An 18,716-nucleotide genomic window follows, 5' to 3' on the forward strand; every position below is an offset into this window, starting at 1 on the left:
TCGATTAAATTTGAAAAAACTATTCGATATATTTCGTTAGAAAGTTGATTCATTTTAAAAGTGGAGATTTTGTATCGGAACAAATTAAGAGTATAGCTCAACTTTCGTTTTAAGAACCATTGATAGAAACTACGCTTTCTAAATTATCGATACCCAAACCAAGGCATTATGTATAAGGTATCTTATATTTAAGGTATTTTTAGACATTTTATCGAGCGAAGAAGCAATCGGTGCATCAAGCGAAACTCGAAAACATCGTACGAGACTAAAGGGACATTAAACGTTGTACCAAAGCAAAACATTCGCGGAACACGGACGCGTACAACGATTTTCCGTTACATATAACACGCTGCAATTAAGGATAACGATGGCGTGTTTCTCTCTTTTCTTTGCTTTCCGTCGTTGCTCTTTCGTTTCTCTATCAGACGGCCAGATTTTCTGCAAAAAATATTCATCGGCAGAGATTTTAACGTTTAAACACATCAAATAAATCGAATGGAACGAGAGAAAGCGACGTTCTCTCGTTGGATGAAGTCTCGAGTTCGACTAGTCGATGCTCGATGCTCGATAATTATAAAATTCTGATAATTAATAACGGAATTAAAAGCATGACCAATATTTACGGAACGACTACTAAAATTAGTGCGCAAAGTCTTGAAATAATCCCTGCTAACACCGAATCGCGATACAATTTGCGTATGCTTTATGCTTTAGGTGCATACCAAAGCATACCGAGATAGACAAATTAATTCGATATAACGTTAAGAACTGTCCAACAGCCAGCGAAAGCGTTAGCTGTGTCGCAACGAAAACAGCAAAATGCAACAAAATTTCTGGCAAAAGCGTATCGACAAATTCTAAACACAGACAGAATGGAATAATAAAAACCAGAAGATTGTTCGAATTGCTTGATAAAGAATAGCTTATAAAACGAGCGTCAAGCAGCCGCAAATTTTCACGATCGACAGGATTGTCTCCCCGAACGAACGAGCTTAACCACCCTTAGGATGCCCGCGTCATCGGCATAAACAAGAATCTCCGCCGGTCGGAATTCGCTTACGCAAAGTAGATAAGCGTAGAGTACGCTTTATCCAAGGAGATTCTGCTTCGCGGAGCGAAGCGAAACTTTTTTCCACGTGATATTCCAGCCTCGTCGTCTTAGGTGCGCATGGGTGCACGTCGCGTTTCGAAACGGCCGCCGTTGTTGCAAGCTTCGGGTCGTCTGCACGTAAGAAGCTTAGCTTAGCTTCACGATATGGCCGCGGGAAAACCAGTCAGCCATACAGAAACGAGCAAAATAAGAGAGAGAGAGAAGGGCGAGGGGGCGAGGTAGGGGGAGGGTAGGATTCCGGACTACGCTTCCACCGCCAGCGTAGTTTCCTTCTCTCGTTTTGCTAACATTCGAGCGAGCCAGACGGGGGTATTTAAATGAGATTCCCCGGGCGAAACGTATTTGACTTAACGCCCAGGAAATCCTTTTTCTTGCCCGACCGAAGCGTAACGCTCTTGTAAATGAGTTTACGGGAGCGATTTAATGACGACAATTAACGTGGTTGGCCGGGACGCGCGCATCGGGGACCACACCCGGAATCCGCTGCTTTTTTCCTCCGCTATATCGTAATTACGTTGTAATCGCGAGAAGCAATCGAGGTTTCGGTTCTGAACGCAGTTTAAACGCCTGGCGCTTCTTCTATCGGAAACAGATGCTCGTTTATCGAGGTTCATTGGCTGTCCAGCGTAATTCGATAATATTGGAATATGAATTTAGATAAATATTAATTTAATTTATTTTTTGCTTTCAATTCGCGAATTGGGTTATTCCTCGATAAAAAAAACTCCCGATATTTCTTTGCCTGCGACACGATTTTCCTACTGAATATCGTTCGAAGATTACTCATCCTCGACAATTTTCTTTAAAATAAGAATCGAGCGTTGGTTAAGCAACGTGTGCTTGGTTGAATATAATAAAACTTCAATCACTTCTGAAATATAGATAACGTAGAACGTACGTTTGAAAGATGAACTTTTAATTATAAATATTGGAACTGTGTTTCGTGCGAATATTTAATCGTATCGGTTTAACCGTCCGAGTGAATCCGATTGGTGGCATAATTTTGCTCCCTTTAGTTCGGTAAGACCAGCTTCCCTTGGTCTGTCCAGGATGAATATTAATCGATCAGTGTCAGAAACGTTAACTTCCAATTAACAGGTTCCTCGATATCGCCACCACCCTTTCGCGTTCCTTTGCTATGGCTTTGAAGGTGGAACGATACTCGAACCCGAGGTATCTCTTCAGGTCGAAATTTCAGCAACGAATACCTTTGCAAGATATTTCTAAACTACACTTCGTAAATGCGTCCAGCCGAATTTATAACGCGTCTACGAATACCCAGCGCAAAAGAAACTAACAATCCTAAAGAGAATAATAGTTATTTGTTAGCCCTAATGTTCTAAAATTTCAACTTGTAAATAGCTTTTCCTTGCAATCGTATTATAAGCCTTGCCAACGAGAACTTCACTTTGGTCGCTTCGATTTCCTTGTGCTGTTGCACGACAAACGTTAATACGCGTAGATTAAAAAATTGCTAAAGAAATTAGCGCTAATAAAGACCCGTGGAAATTTGTTGATACCGGAATTGATTATTCGATCGGTGGTGGCGATCGATTTGTATTTCTTACAGATGAACGATTTTTCAGTCGAATTTGCGAGAATTTGTAAAGTTTACAAGTTTGACTGAAAAGCGATACTTGCATGGGTGGGACTAATTCATTTTTAAAAGATCTTGAACCTGAATCGACCGAGTTTCCTATCGTACCGCCTTTTGAAAGGCGATGCTGTATGCGTTTGCCGCGGCTCCAAGGGAACAATTTGTGTTACGTAATCTTTTCCACTGTGCGAGAGAACGTACGTGGGAGGATTTTCAAGCCGGGCAAAACCAAGCTTGTATCTACCTGTCGATTATTATTTTCGTCTCTTCTTCCGCTCAAAAAACTGAAACCGATAACACTTAGCTCCAAAGCACACACGTTTTCACACGTAAATTCAAGGTACAAGCGAAGAGGAGAGATTCTACGGCTCGAAATAAAACGAAAATCAAGAATAACAAAATTACAGCGAAAGCTCTGTGTTGGTGGAAATCAAGCTTGAAATCTTGTCGCGTATATAACAAATTCTCGGTCAGATAAGAGCGGACAATTGGCAGCAGGTTACTCTACGTGTGAAAATAAGTGGAAAACGCAGAATCAAATTTTTGCGCTCGAAGTTTCGTTCTCGAGCAAGCTGGATTTAAATGCGTTTACTTAAGAATTAACCCGATACGGTATACTCGACAAATTTTCAAACTCAATTCTCTTGGAAACGAGTTTTCAAGTTTGATTCTCGCGAGAATGAAATTTCCAACGCAATTTTATTATTCTTGATTTTCGTTTTATTCTCAGCCGCGGAATTATGATCGTTGAAATCGGAAAATTTGAATTCTTTCGACGCTTTTATAAATGTTTACACCTAGATGATATTTTAGTATACGAACGGTAATAAATATTCAAAAGACTATAAAAAAAATGAAGAAAACTTCATTATATTCTGGATTATTGTCTATACGAACAGTAATCAGTCAACTAGGATGTCTTAATGTTCGAAACAAATTGTCTCAACAACGCACTGGGTGACATATAAATCACATAAGAGAAAAAAAAGAAAAAAATCTTCGAGATTGAGAAACTTCTACGAGCGAAAGTAGTTCAAGTATTCGCCAATTAGATAACGATTCGCAGAAACCGCGGTAACGAGTTGAAAAGCACGCGTGCAAGGGCGTTAATCGACACGGTCGAACACATTATCGCTAATGTCGGGGATTATGTAATTTTCCGTGTACCAGTTACAACCGCTTTAGCGAATCAGATATTCAATATTTCACGAAAATCACTGTCACACGCGATACGTTACGCTTCGGTTTTCGGCGCGATTGCGGATACGTATACGATATACACATATATACGATATACGATATACATATAAAGCTGCGTCGCTGTATCGTTCGATATAGCTGGGAAATTCGATCGGATAACACTTTGTTAGTTTCTTCCGTTTCTTCTAAGCAGCATTTCATGTCATCGGATAACCTACTTATCGTTCCATTATCCCGTCCCATAATTATCAGTCGTATTATTACATCGTTCGTTCTTGATCTCTAATCGCGATAATCCTAACAGATTTAAAATCAGTAATATAATTTTTATCTGATCGATGTCGTCACACAGTGGTTCGACGAAAAATTAAAAAATCTCGCTATTCCATTTTGCATCATTTTCCATTTTCATGACTGTTTCGTCATTCTGTTAGCAGAATATCGGAATACGCGCAAAAACTGTTAGCTAATCAGCTTTTCACAAAAAGCGATCTGCTATCTCTGTTTCTTTAAAGCGCGAATCTTCACTTGGTTATTCGTGAAAACACAATTATATAGCGTTAATATTCCAAAATTGCAACCACTGCGAAATAACGATGTTTATTAAACGTTATCGTTGGTTGTCTACGTTAGGAAAAAGTAACTTGCGTTTCTAAAATTTTGTTAGTGGATAAGAGTGGAATTCTATCGGCGGTTTACCGAAATCTTTCGTCGTTTACGAAACACACGATTGTTCGCGTTCTGTGAAACGGAAAAGCGAGACGGAAGTAAGGAAGGGTTGGTGGGCTTTGAGCGGCTTGGTAATCTCGAAGGGCAGCCGCTGATGCGTTCTAATTGAACGTCCTAATTGAATCATCCTCGTGGATTGGGCTCACGGACCGTGTTTCACGGAATTAGGCAAAGAGAATTTCGACGCGTAAGTCCAAGCGACGGTATCGAAGCGTCGTTAATTTATCGGCCTTTTCGTATTTTTTTAGCGATCGTGGATATTGAAAATTCGCGATCGAACATCAGGCTAGTTAAAAAGATATTTCATGTTTGCAAAGTTTAGCTTCTTACAGCGAAACGAGCGAACGAAACGCGACAAAAGTATATTTTCATTCAAATCGAATACAACCGAAAAAATACCATAATATAGCGAATTAAAAAGATGGCGAAAATGATACGGTATCTTTTTGCAGCGTCCACCGTCGCGGATCTGGACTGTGAAAAAAGAAAAACGTCGATAGAGGTTGTTGCATCGTCCGCTATGCACTGAATATTTTTATAGCCCTATTTTCCGTTCGCCGCATCGTGTAACGACCATGTAAATTCGTAAATTCCGACCCGTTTGCTCGAATGGCCACTTTAAAACGATGCACTGAAACTATAACAGTCTATCGCGAGTATCTTTATACGTGTAATACATCATACTTGATACAGCTATCCGTAACCTCTCCATTCTTCTACCGCCATCGTCTTCTTCTCGTCGTTTAAGTACACCCCATTCCTCTCGGTACGAGCTGTTGGAAACACGAGGACGAGAACGAGCAAATAGCAGAGACGTGGCGTAAATTGATCGGACAAAAGTGTTAATATTAATAAATAATCGGACCATTGGCGGAAGATGTTCCGGATCGAGATTGTTACGGTTTCTCGTTTCTTCATCGAAAAAGCAAGTCTTGACCAAGTGGCTGAATTCTTGAAACGTCTATAATAACACGCTGATAGATATACGTATACGTTTTAATACACTTTTACGAGTATTTTTGTCAAGCTAACCTACTCGAAAGTTTCCTAGCCAAATTCAGTTTCACGCTTCCTAACGAAATCCGCTTTGATATCGATGAAGTTATATTTTCTGCGATCATATATTTCACGCGTCAGAAGCATTGCGTCTCGCGTTGAACTAAATATCGGAAAAATATCAATGTGATACAGATAACTAAAACCTTATGTTCCGACTGAAGTCTATAGATATCCAACAGTTATTGAGATTTTGCCCGAACACTAATAATAAATAAAGTGCTAATACCTTTTAGCGATTATATCGTTATAATTGTACAAAGTATACGATCGTATACTTTGAGAATATAATTAAATTATGGAAAGGTGTAGACATAACGACGAGTTGAGAATAATTTCTATTTTTTATGCTATAATCGTGTACCGAAACGTAAGAATTTCTTTCCGTTCTGTCTATTATTGTCTTGAATTTCCAAACTACATTCCTCACGCTCGGCGATAATAATCGTCGAATCAACCTCGTAACAAATTAACTACAGGCACTGTTTCCATCGATGTTTCGTAACGATGAATTCAAAGTACTGTAAAAGGCAGCAGCCGGTACAACTATTGCGAAGATCGAATTTGACTTAGTGCCCCTGGATCCTTCGGGTGTCATTTAGCGCGAAGAAGCGCACACTAGTTTCAGTTTCCAAGTTACTGGTAAAGTTTCGGTCACTGGAGGATTAAATTTTCACGCTGTCCGGCATTATTATGCCTTCGCAGAGCGACGTTGCGCGTCCCACGAATACGAATATTTGTCGTTGGAAAATGTAATTGGTGCAATTGCCGCAGAAGTGCTTGGGAAGCTCAAAGCGAAGCTGTTTGCGATCAAAAGGAGCGATTCGTCTTTTGTGTTAACTAACGTGTAGTCGCGCAGGAATAAATCGCTTTTCGATACTTCCTATTTTTAAAATATACGACATACTCTTCTTATATCGCGATATAAAAATTATAATATAATGTTCTTTCTGGTTCGTTCGAGATCGTTTATCGTCGTGCAAAACTTACGTTCGTTGTATGAATAACGGACCTATGTTGATTAGATATATGTTACCCTTCTCGGCGAGTGCTACAAGCCTCTCAACTATCGGACTCATTTTTCTCAACATCTTGCACATTTGTCACAGGTAACGATAGAGAAGATTATACAGAATGTAATTCGTACGTATACAGAGAGTTAATTCAAACTTTCAAATGGAACGAACATCGTACATCGTAGTAACTGAAAAGATTCAGTCGTAATAAAACTAATGGGAGACGAAGATATTTTGACAAATAAAAGATCGAAAGAAATAAAACTCGATATACTTGATAATTAAAATTACGATTTAAGGGGAAGCCTCATTTTGTAGCGGAATGGGTTAATTGGTAGAAAAGTCGAATAACGAAACAGCACTCGTTATTCGTTTAATAACGGCATTTGAGATCGACGAACGTCGACAAATTTAATTAAAAAATTCTACCGTAGACTCGTGGCAGCGAATTTTCTCGGATGAATATCGATTCCGCATGAAAGAACAAATTTTTCATGGAACAAGCAATAAAGATATTCCGCGAATCTTGATAACCTTTTTCCATCGAACTAGTTCTACCGAAATATATACATGTATATACAAGTATTATTTTTACGCAACAAAATTTGTAGTAAGGTGGTAGAGGAAATATCCTTGAAAATGACGAAAATACATTTTCCGCGACTAGATTTACACGTAAATGGTCGACTTTAGAAAAGCTAGGTCAATTTCACCGCGAATTCAATCGTATAACGAAAAACAGGGAACAAAGTGAATTACAGAAACGTTTTGTTCGAGTGCTTGTTACGAACATTCGTTGGTGTTATTTCGTCGCAACGTGTAACGACGCGCCGCGCCGAGCTGTGTCGTCTCGTTTTAACGTTGAAGGACGACCCGTCGGCAGCGGGATGTTTTAAAGCGTTTCAGTTGGTCGCGAGGAATGGACAGCGCATTTTGCGGACCGGGCGTCTGGTTAAAGGGCCGAGTTATCGCGGCGAGCTGGCTGAAAACGAGTAATTAAAAGCGATAACGCTTTGTGCAGGCCGTTCTCGAAACATAACGTTCTTTTTACTACGAGGGATTAACCCTGGGGAGACGCGAGCGTTAAAGCGGACCGCTGCTGAAAGCCGAGCGGTAGGGTTTACGCGTTTAACGTGACGTGGGAAAAAGTGGGGATGTCTGAAATTTGGTAAATTAAGGGAGTCGTCGTTGTGACGTTGAATGCCTGCATTAGCGAGACTGAGACAAACGAGTGGGGGGGGGGGGAAACGTGGTAAGAACGAGCCGATCCATAGTCAGGACTACGAAAATTTAGAATGTAATCGTAGTAATAACGATCGTGTGATTTACACGTTGAATCGTTTGAAATGTAAGAATGCACGAGATACCATCAATTTTTCGATTCGATCGAATCTTTGTATTAGGTTACATTTCTTTTTTCAACGATTCGATGATAATAGCGCCATTACTTGAGTACGTTGCAGAGAACGCAATTACTATGTGCGATATATTACAGAAAATAGGTAAAATTCGATGAACAGGTATATAAATGATCGATTAACGAATTAGCTAGTTGCTAAAAAAAAGTCTGCAAACCAAAGGATTAAAGGTGATTTTTCTGTTATGAAAAGATATCTAAAAGCCAAGTAGAACGTAAAGAGAAATATATGTAAAATCTAAAGAGTAGAACGTGCCCTCTGCATAGGGTATCTAGCTGGGTTGCCTAATTTTACCTTCCGCAAATACGCGTATCAAATTCGCCAGTGTAAAATTCTCGTTTCGCGAACTTTAGCGCTTAACCACTCGCGCTATTCGACTATATTTCCTCTCCCCCCCCCGCCCCCTCTTCTGTTCCATACTCTCACTGTTACACACTGTGCTGCGTGTAATCTCTCCGCGACAATGCATGCATATCCTCTTGCGCACGGGAATATCGTTCCGTGACATCAAAGGGAACGAAGAAGAAGAAAAAAGAATGAAAACGGATGAGAGGTCGTCGGGCTTATCCGAAAAACCGGTGAAAATTTCCGCCCTCCTCTCTCCATTTGTAACGGCAGAATTGAACGTCACCGAGCAAGAATGCCGGGGGTCATGGACTTGAAAAAGGGACGCTAAACAGAGTGATAAGAAGAGAAATAGGAAGAGAAGAAACGTAAAAGGCACTGTTGGTTCTACGACTTTCGCGTTGCTTCTTCAATTCCGTAGTGCATTGCAGATGATTATTCGATTAACGAGAAAGAACCTGCAAGCACCGCGGGAGTGAGGTAGCGTCGCGTCTGATCGACGTTTATCTCGAAGGTCAACGACGGACGAATCACACGGAAGATGACGAAGAAAAGGAGAGGATCGAAGGATGCGGAAGAATCGATTGGTAACAGCTTAGGAGTAGTACTTTTGAGAAGAATTCGGTACTGACTTTGCGCAAGATACTAGAGAGAAAGGAATCTCTGTATATCGTACGCGTGTAAGGGGTAGTATGTAAGTGAAATCACTGTAACAAGTTTAGCGAAAAGTCCAGGCGAATACCGCGTGGTTCGTACATTCGATGTCTTCCTGTCGTTCATATCGTTCATGTCGTTCATAAATTTCAATACTTTGACGTAGTTTTTAAAGAAATTCTATCAATTATTACATGCTATAAACTTACTTGCTTCTTGCGTGTAATCGTTTGGAAAACTGATACGATAAACAGAAGATAATGTCCGTGTTTTAGTCTTTAGCGTGTGTAGCGATGTTTCTACGCGCATTACAATTGTAAATACTTGAAAAAGATGCGAATACTACGTGAAATGTCGCGACACCGATCATCGGTAAATAATAATCGCAGGTTTAAACCGAAAAGGAGGGAAAATTTTTGTCCACGAAGCAATTTGTTATTTCCATTGGTTGGAAAACGTCACATTTCCTCGAGATTCATTCGCTTCTGAAAGGATGCAGTCGGATAAAATCGAGCGGACGTGCATGGAAGAGGTCAGAAGTCGGGAGAATTAATTCTTCTTGGAAAGCTCTTTTCTTCTCCCATCCCCCGTTCCCCGCTCTTCTTCCTTCTTTTTTGCTTTCTATTCCCTTCTCCTGACTGGATTTCTTTTTTTACAATACCGTGAAAGGTAATGAAGAGAGCCCAAGGTGATCTACGTTTCCCCCCGAATCGTCTCTCCTTTGGGATATTTTTAAATTCTAGCTGCACCTCCACTTCTGGTAACGACTTCAAGATCTCTCGTTAAGATCTCAAGACGGTTGGAAATTCCCCGACCGCAAGTTTCGTTCGGTCGATGGATGCTGATCGTACGTTCGACTTTTCTACGTTCTGGATTTCGCGTCGCGAAGTTTCCAACAAATTCGATGCAAATACCGTTTAATCGGAACTTTTATATAACATAAATAAATATATCGCTATATACTTACTTTATTGGTTTTTGCGACTTTATCAAGACTCGAGAAAAAAAGATCTACGATTTATTATAGTCCGATTTATAGATAAAAAGATTCAAGGATACTTTATTAAGTACCAAAAGTACTTATTACTAGTTACACCTTTAAATTATATCTAAATTATATTTCGCTAATGTAATATACGACAGATGCATTGATACGAACGCGTAGTCAGGATCGCAGCTAATTACCTCATATTACTTGCCATATAATTAACAATTGTACCAGTTATACGGTTAATTGCTTTGTTGTATAGTGACACAATTAGTAATTATAATATATAAAATAATACCGATTGCCCGGGTCTCAGTGCGATGAGGTGCTGCGAGTGGAGACCCACCCTATCCGCGACCCATCCACCCTCCTTTTACGCAAAAAGATCTAAAATTTATTCATCGTCGAATAAATACTCCTTTTGGTGTGCGTTTGCGCAATCTTCAAAACAAACAGCAAAAGGAGCTTTAATAAAAAAAAAAAAAAAAAACCGACGCGAAAACTAGAAACCCGATTAGGATACGTGGAAACCTGAAATTTAAAAATTAAATTAAATCTTAATCTAATCGTAATTCTGTATGGGGCATTCTTTTATATATATGTATGTACATTAAAATTTTTAACTCTTTGTATCGCAAAAGAGAAAACTAATTGATCGTGATTAAAAATTATAACGATTAATTACACTCAAGAGTTGCACAAAAAGAACAAGAGAATAAGATAAAATATGCGTGTCGTATAGAATTAACTACTACATAATATATACATTGTACAATGTCATGCTTTTACTACCATGCCATACTTCTTACTACTGTGTCAACCTATTTGCTACCTACACCTTATCTACTTACTTGGATTACAATCTCAAGGTAGCCAACCTAACCATAAATCGCACCTACGTAAAAATCTAAATATCTGTCCACTCTATCTACGTAATAATCTAAATGTGATAAAAGGAAAGGTAAGGGATATTGTATGGAGTATGAGTCCCCTTCGTTCGATGCCTCAAAAGACCTTGAAACAAATTCAATCTGCGAAAGGTTAGTGAAATTCTATAAAATTCTAAAATATGTATAATTACCTCCTGACTGGTAAGGCGTAAACATTATTTCGTTTTATACGAAATATAAATGTATATATTCGAATGAAATTTCCGTAAATCGATAAATCTGAAACAGACTCATTTATTGGATTAGTACTTAAAAAAAAAAAAAAAAAAAAGAAGAAAAACAGGCAACTCTGAAACGAGAACATTTTATACATGAAAAATAAAGTACTAATTAGCAATTATATTAAATTACTCTTGATTAAATTTTAGCAAAAATAGAGAATCATTTGTATCTTTTTAATCGAAACTAGGAAAATTGAAAGCAAGAAATCTAAGTAAATGAATTTTAAGTAATTGAATTTAAACTGAATTAAAACTTGAAAATTTCATTTGAAATAACTAAGGTAAGAAAAAACCCGATTATCATAAAATCACTTGCTTTGTCCTTTAACTTTTAACAGTATCCGTTGTTATTTCCTGCAACAACATAGTGACTTGCGACATAGCGAACCGAAAGATATGCGCGTAAATCATTTTTTGCAGAATTTTTGCTACAAACGCGGCGATGATCGCGAATCAACTTTTTCTACATTACTGTTAAAAGGTGGAAAACATCGCGGTCGAAAAGATTTTAAAACATAATTTAAGCCTTCGTAGCAACATTAAGATATTTCGTTATAATACTTTGTTACGCATGAAATCGAACACAATTTCATACATGTATATATATATATATTAAATTCGTAATAAAGTCCTGTACTTTCGCAGTCATGGTAACGTTAGCGCTAACAAAGGAATATATCTCGTACAGCAGTATTTTCAGTAATAAACGTAGTAATAAGGGGCGCTGAAAAAAAGAACGATGCAGTAGCCAGAGGGACTACTAAAATTCGATCGTCTTCCACTCTATATAAACGCGATTAACAAACCGTGAGCGGAACGGAATATTTTTCTTGTTTCGCAACGTTAATTGGTAATATTTATGAAACAGAAAAATCTCAAAATCAAACGCGGAGAGTGCTTCGGTATATCTGCAATATCAATTAATTTATCATCTACGAAAATACTACACAAACGTGCGCGTAATGTATAAAAAATTATTAAATGAAAACACAATCAAACTCAAGTTTTATTACGAAAGCTTACGATGGAAGCTACCGGTAACAGTATCATTTAAAATAAATAGACGACCGAAGAAGAATTAAGAATTTCAGAAAATCGCTTAATTTCATTGTCTTAATGTTCGATGAATCGTTAAATAAATGTGTATTAATTAAACGATAGTGATGACGGAAACGATAGTAATGACAGTAACGATAGTAACGAAGAACCGACACCACCAATAGATTAGAATACGTTACAAACCTGATTCACCGCGATCCGCGTTGTCGGTACGAAAGGAGACGACTGAATGACTCCTTGTATCTTAGTTTCGCTGAGCAACTTCCAAAGTGGTGGGGAGAGACACAAACAGGTATACAGACTAACGATCTACACAAAAACAATGTATACATCTAAAATATAAACAAAGCACGTATACACGCAATATCTACACAGTCCTACACAATGATCACATCGATCTTCACAAACATGGTAAAATAATTCGACATTGTATTTGTCTAACTTGAAACGAATCGATTGAATCAATGGGAGCATATTGTTGTAAATAAATCGTGACAAATGAATGTATATTATAATATCAAGTTTCGTTGATTCGTTGAGTATCCTTACGCTATAGAAATCTCCAAAGTTAGAAAGCTCGAAAAGGTCTTGAAAAGCAACGTTTAACATCCACGCAGCATCGATTCAGATAACATAGCGCATCTGGTAAAATTTCGATTCGCAAGCACAGTGGAGGGTAATGCGCGATCGGACGTCCCGAACCGCGATGAGGGTAGATTAGGCGGTGCAGATGTCAGAGGTAATGCAAAATATCGGATCACCCGTAAATTTATCCAAGATACGATCTCTGGTTTACCGGATAGAGGATACGTTGATAGTGGCTCGGTTTAGTCACCTATCTGTCCGGTCTGGCACGATAGTGCAGTGTCATGTCAGATTTTGCAACAGGTGGACGTCTCGTCTTGTTCGCCATCGCTCATAGTGCTACGATAGGAGCGTCGCGGCTCGTTCATGGACAATTATGCGATTTCATGAATCGTGAACGTGCTGATTCGTCCTCAGGGAGTGGAGTGAGCGTAACTTGGACCGTGGAGTAACGATATAATACAAAGTTCTCCAGCCTATTCCCTCCGCCGTTTATGAACGTAAATGGTAATCGGCCTTAATAAAAAATTGATTTTTCTGACAAACCTGCTCGTTATCCATATAGCAGCGTTATCCACGTTTTCACGTTTAGATCGTTGTATAGAAAAAAATCAATACGCCTGGAACGTATTGGGGAAGATCCGTTTTATTATTAGATCTAAATACCGTCGAGATACTGCGCGGGCGAGCTTTTATTTTCAAATTTGAAAACAACCAAAGGAGTTTTAATAATAATAACGTATGCTCGCTACTCATTTTTGATATTGTATGTACTTTTGTATCTTTGCAAATTTTTGTACGTTCTTGCATGTCTATTTATTAGTTGTCACGAATACGTTGAATTTATTTCTCATTATTTTCATAATCTAAACGATAATTCCTCCGATCGTGGTTTACTTTATGACGCAAATAGCGAAGATTCGGAAAGATCATTCGTCAAATATGACGTACATACTTTAAACTCGTACTTTATGTATAATATTACGCCTTTGCTATGAAAGCGACGTACGACTGAGAAACTGTAGTTTGTCAAAAGATGCGAAGATCGTTCGACAAACGTGTTTTCCGATTTGCCTTCTTCATGAATTAAAGTGCGATATATCTGTAGTAAAAATGTGTTATTTTTACATGTGAAAATAAAATTGTATGCACGGAAAGAGACATTACCTTAAGAAAGTGTCTGAAAATAACGATACGAATGATCATTTTATTTGCGTTAACGTTCGCACGGTGTTTCAGCGGTACGTAGTATTATATTTTCCACAGTTTTCAATCGATGTATGTACAACGACGTGTTCGATAACTCGATCGTACGTGCCACTCCATAATGGTTTTCTAGCACTATCCATTTATAAATTGGAAAGCCGGACAATATTTGGTTGCTTGTGATTCGTTACGAGAGTGAAGAAACTCTGTACGTTATTCGCAATTGCACCTGAGTGCTTGGCTTGCTTTTAACTTAATTGCTCGACTGTATTTTCTAAATTAAAGTTGTTGTTGCACCTTTACGCTAACCGTTATTAAAGACTTTACAGGAAACTACCGCGCGACAAGGTACTTCTTTTCTATGATGCGCTACATGTTTAAATCTTGCTTCGCTCGTCCCCTTTCTCGTCCTTTTACCCCGGAAAGTATATGCAAATTTTGTTATTCGACACTTATCGCGAAACGTGGAGATTATATTTTAACTTTATGCTAAAGTTTATCGTTTTAAGCTGTGTTCATTTTTAAATTGTCTTAAATTATTGCGTTTGCAATTTACGAAAGTAAATAATTTAGATGATAAACGAAACATTCGTACACGTTTTAATTTTTTCCATTTGAAGATGTCCGTTATCCACTTTCGATAATAATAAATAAATAATGATAATAATAAAAAATGTAAAAGGCGTACATTAAAATTATTAGTAATATACAGTAGTACAGTAATTACTGCAAATGATATTTGCTTAATTATAAAAAATCGTGAAAGATTTAGGGGAAAGAAACGAAACGAGCGCAACGATGAAAAACGATTTATAAATTGTTTTCATTCTTGCTTTCTGTTCTTCGGACAGTGGATTATTTCGAAACTGGGTATGGAATTTTTACATAATTAATAATCGGATGCGTGAAATATTAGTTCGTGGGATTACTAAATTATTCAAAAATCAATATTCCACAGCACCGATAAATATGGATTTCATCGATGAATATTGATTTGATAAATTACAATATTACCATCGAATATTAACAGTAGCCAATGAATACCGATGATTTAAATATCCACTGAATGACGAAAATGTACGAAGCTATTTATCGAAAATATCCAATGTGCAACACGGGGCTTCTAAAAACTTTTGTCGTGGTGTTTCAGTTCAGAAATCTTTCGGCGGTTATCGTATACTCTGCGAAAAAATTCGAACAAATGAAAATAATAACTGACAATTAAATACCGCGCGAAGATTATACAGTGATAAAAATTACAATCGACCCTCCACCGAAGTTGCTTATATTTTCTACTATGATATTTGCATACTATATGGGCGCATGCGTATAGAATATCGAATATCGAATATCGAATATCAAATATACATATACATATACGAATACACGTGGCTGCATTACCACGCGAACAATCAATTCTTAGCGCTATCGATGAATATCGATTCCCGCGTCTACGTTGTTCGCTCGCTGAATGCTGCTGTTTCCTAACAAGACCTTACCAGACAGCGTCTGTATGGTACTCTGGCGGCTTCGTAAATTTCATGCAGACGGTAGTGATAATAACGTTGATAATAACACTAACAATAGCGATATTCAAATACTCTATTCTATTGCATAGTATAGTCTTAAGTATAGAATAGTTGTAAGCTCGTTACACCGAGGTAATATAACACGGGCAACTATGATTCCACTATATCGTTTTATTCTAACGTTGGATAACAGCAGCTTGCGAAAGGTTTAACGAATGAAATTAAAACCTTATGATTATGTCAATGTTGAAAGTCGATTCTCTCGCCGCGCGATCGCTCGACGTTTATAAATTTTTATCGACAATGGATGTACGCCTCTGTACCTCCATCGAATTTAACCAGGTTTTATTTCGTCGAAAAATATCGAACCAGGAGAAGCTAGGAAAAATTTCGTCCGATCGGGCAGTTGCGTTATTTTCATTCCACGTTTAAAACACAGACCAACCCGTGGAAATGGAAAAAATTGCGAAACTGAGAGCACACGAGGAAAATACTTCTCGTTTACGTACGTTTCCTTTTCTCGTATTCGAATTAAAAAAAAAAAAAAAAAAAGAAAACTGTTAATCATGGAAAAATTGTACAATAATGAAATTACCGATATACGTATATACCTACGCACGAATCTTTATCACACGATGAGTTTGGCTTTCTTCGTATTTTTAACCAGTTTTAGAACCATGCGGTATTTTTTCGTATTTATTTTATTTCCTCGTAATAATATTCTGACATAAAGGAAAGGCAGTCTCGTTCTAATCTTTTCTCTCCAATTTTGTTACAGCGTCCAACATTCGACGAATAACCAGAAATTCTTGTAGCCGTAGATAAAGCGATTAACGATAACGATCCAACGTTGCAGGTAGTACCCCAGACTTATTACCAGCCCTTCTTCTAATTCACGGTGATTCCTATTCATGGGGCGCTGGAAATTCCTTCGACGGCACTGCGTTGGCTGCTTATGGTCGTCTTATCGTCGTTTCTATTAATTTTCGTCTTGGTGTACTCGGTAAGTTTCTCTTCACTTTGTTAACTAAAATATTTTTTCTCGTTTCATTACATTTTAACGCTCCTAATTCGTTAACCGAATAATTTTCTAATCGTATAATCTCTCAACCACGCATGTACAAATTTTTACGAAAGCGATATAATTGGAGTCGGATGGATTTTAATTCTCGCATCTGTAAGAACGATAGAACAGATCTTTAGCAACGATGTATCAAGAGACAGAGAAATTCCGCGAGAATAAAGCACTTACCGTGTAATTTAGTTTATCGAAACGAAACTGCGGTTAACGCCGAACTTGCGTTATATCAACGAAAAATCATAGGTAGTAGAAAGGAGAATCAACCAACTCCAGTTACGTATATAAATATATATATATGAACTGTTCACCCTTCGACGAATTCAAATAAGCGAAGTTCTACCGTATTGAATTGTTCGGAAAGTTCGTAAGAAAATTTGAAAACTTTTATAGAATTGGCATTTTATCGAATAAAATACGTATGGTTTTTCGGTAGCTTCTTACAGGGTGTATCACCATCTACCGGGTAATCTTACGATTAAGAGATTTTTGTAAAGAGAAAATTGGACCGTGGTATATTTGGTCTCTCATCTTACATCTTATCCGGGGTCCCAATAATTTTTACCGGCGTATACTGTTTTCCTCGATAGACGATATTCGATACTGCTTCGTTGGAAAACATTTTCATCGAACATTTCTGAATCGTCCTACCACAGGCAACATTTATCCGAACGTAGTATTTCTTTGCTATTTCGAATAGGTTGGCAATTAATAGCGTTGCTGTCGAACGGTTTTCCTGGCGGTTAAAAATGTCAGCTAGAAACGTTTCGGACAGTTGTTGTCAGTCGGTGTTGCAAGTATCGATAATCGTAGCGACGAACAATAAAGTAATTACAATAAAGTAACAATAAAGTAAAAGTACGCGTTCGAATTTTAATTTTGCAAATTTCACGGACGACTTTAAATCATAAAGAGGTTTTCTTTTAGGACGATAATATAGGGAAAACGAAAGATAGGTTTTTAATAAACATATAAAGGAACCACGTTACTATGCCTCCGTGATTTAGGCAGACAGATTTTTAATTTCGTGCTTCGCGAAGCATCCTCCCCTATTTTTATTTTTATTACTTTTATGCTTGAATTATTTATGGTAAATAGGAACATGTATACTACCAGATTGATACACGGTAATATTGATATTTTTATTTTTATTTTGTTATACGATGATATTTTACGTCGTCTTAATTTTGATAGTAATATCTTTTTACTACACCAGTTATTATTTAATTATTGTCAACTTCCAGTTACTCGAAAACAAAGCTTCGTTCTCACAAATAATTTCTCGTTTTGTTTCGGTTCTGTCATCAATGATCATTTTTACATCGTGTAACGCTAGCGAACCGAATATTACGCGTCGCAACATCGAGAAATTTGAAAATGCGTAAAAGCGGAATTACAATCGCGCATAGCGTTGCCACGCTCTTCCAACAAAGTCTTGGAAGTTCTCGCTCGTTACGGTTGATTTTGTTCCCCGCCTTTCGCTGAAAGTACGGCGTTCTCGTTTGTCTTATTTCCTTCTACTTCGAGTACCAGCAAAACCGGACTTATTCTTTCCCAACTTATATTAAATCCGTAACGATGCTTTTAACTTCGAAGTCGGTCAGTGGCCAGTATATGTTTTCGGGCTGAAATCGCTAATCGATGCAGAACAACTTCTTCGTATTCTTCCTCTGGAAAAAATACTGAATAGGGTAAAGAAGAAAAAAGAATTGCCAGTTGGAATAATAGCTTTTTCAAACTTGGTTTTCCAAGTCTCATATCGGACAATGGTAGTTTACTCCGATAGCATGCTCTTTCTCAACCATGTCATTTTTACACTAGAAATCCAGTTATTCGTTCAACTGAAAATTTATCCTTAGTCGTACAAAATCTATAATTCGGTTCGTTTAACTCTTTCGCTCTTATTGGGACAGATATGTTACGCATGTATATATTATGTATATATAATGTTAAAAAACGAGTTAATAGCGACGA

At 37.8% G+C, this 18,716-nt stretch overlaps 1 protein-coding gene across 3 annotated transcripts in view; it reads left to right on the forward strand.

Moving 5' to 3' along the window:
- Positions 1-18,716, forward strand: part of LOC138182704 (neuroligin-1) — a 50,506-nt gene that overhangs the window by 12,406 nt on the left and 19,384 nt on the right. For 2 of the 3 annotated variants that reach the window (XR_011173861.1, XM_069118795.1), the window contains exon 3: positions 16,521-16,667. The exons of the other annotated variant lie outside the window; for it this stretch is intronic. Coding sequence is in view for 1 of the 2 variants with exons in the window: in XM_069118795.1 (XP_068974896.1) it covers positions 16,521-16,667 (147 nt within the window). In the remaining variant the exon portion in view is untranslated. The remainder of the gene's footprint in view (positions 1-16,520; positions 16,668-18,716) is intronic. 3 annotated transcript variants of the gene reach the window in all.

Source organism: Bombus flavifrons, chromosome 8 (assembly GCF_040668555.2).
Source record: "Bombus flavifrons isolate JBK064 chromosome 8, iyBomFlav1_principal, whole genome shotgun sequence".
Classification (NCBI taxonomy): Eukaryota; Metazoa; Arthropoda; class Insecta; order Hymenoptera; family Apidae; genus Bombus; species Bombus flavifrons.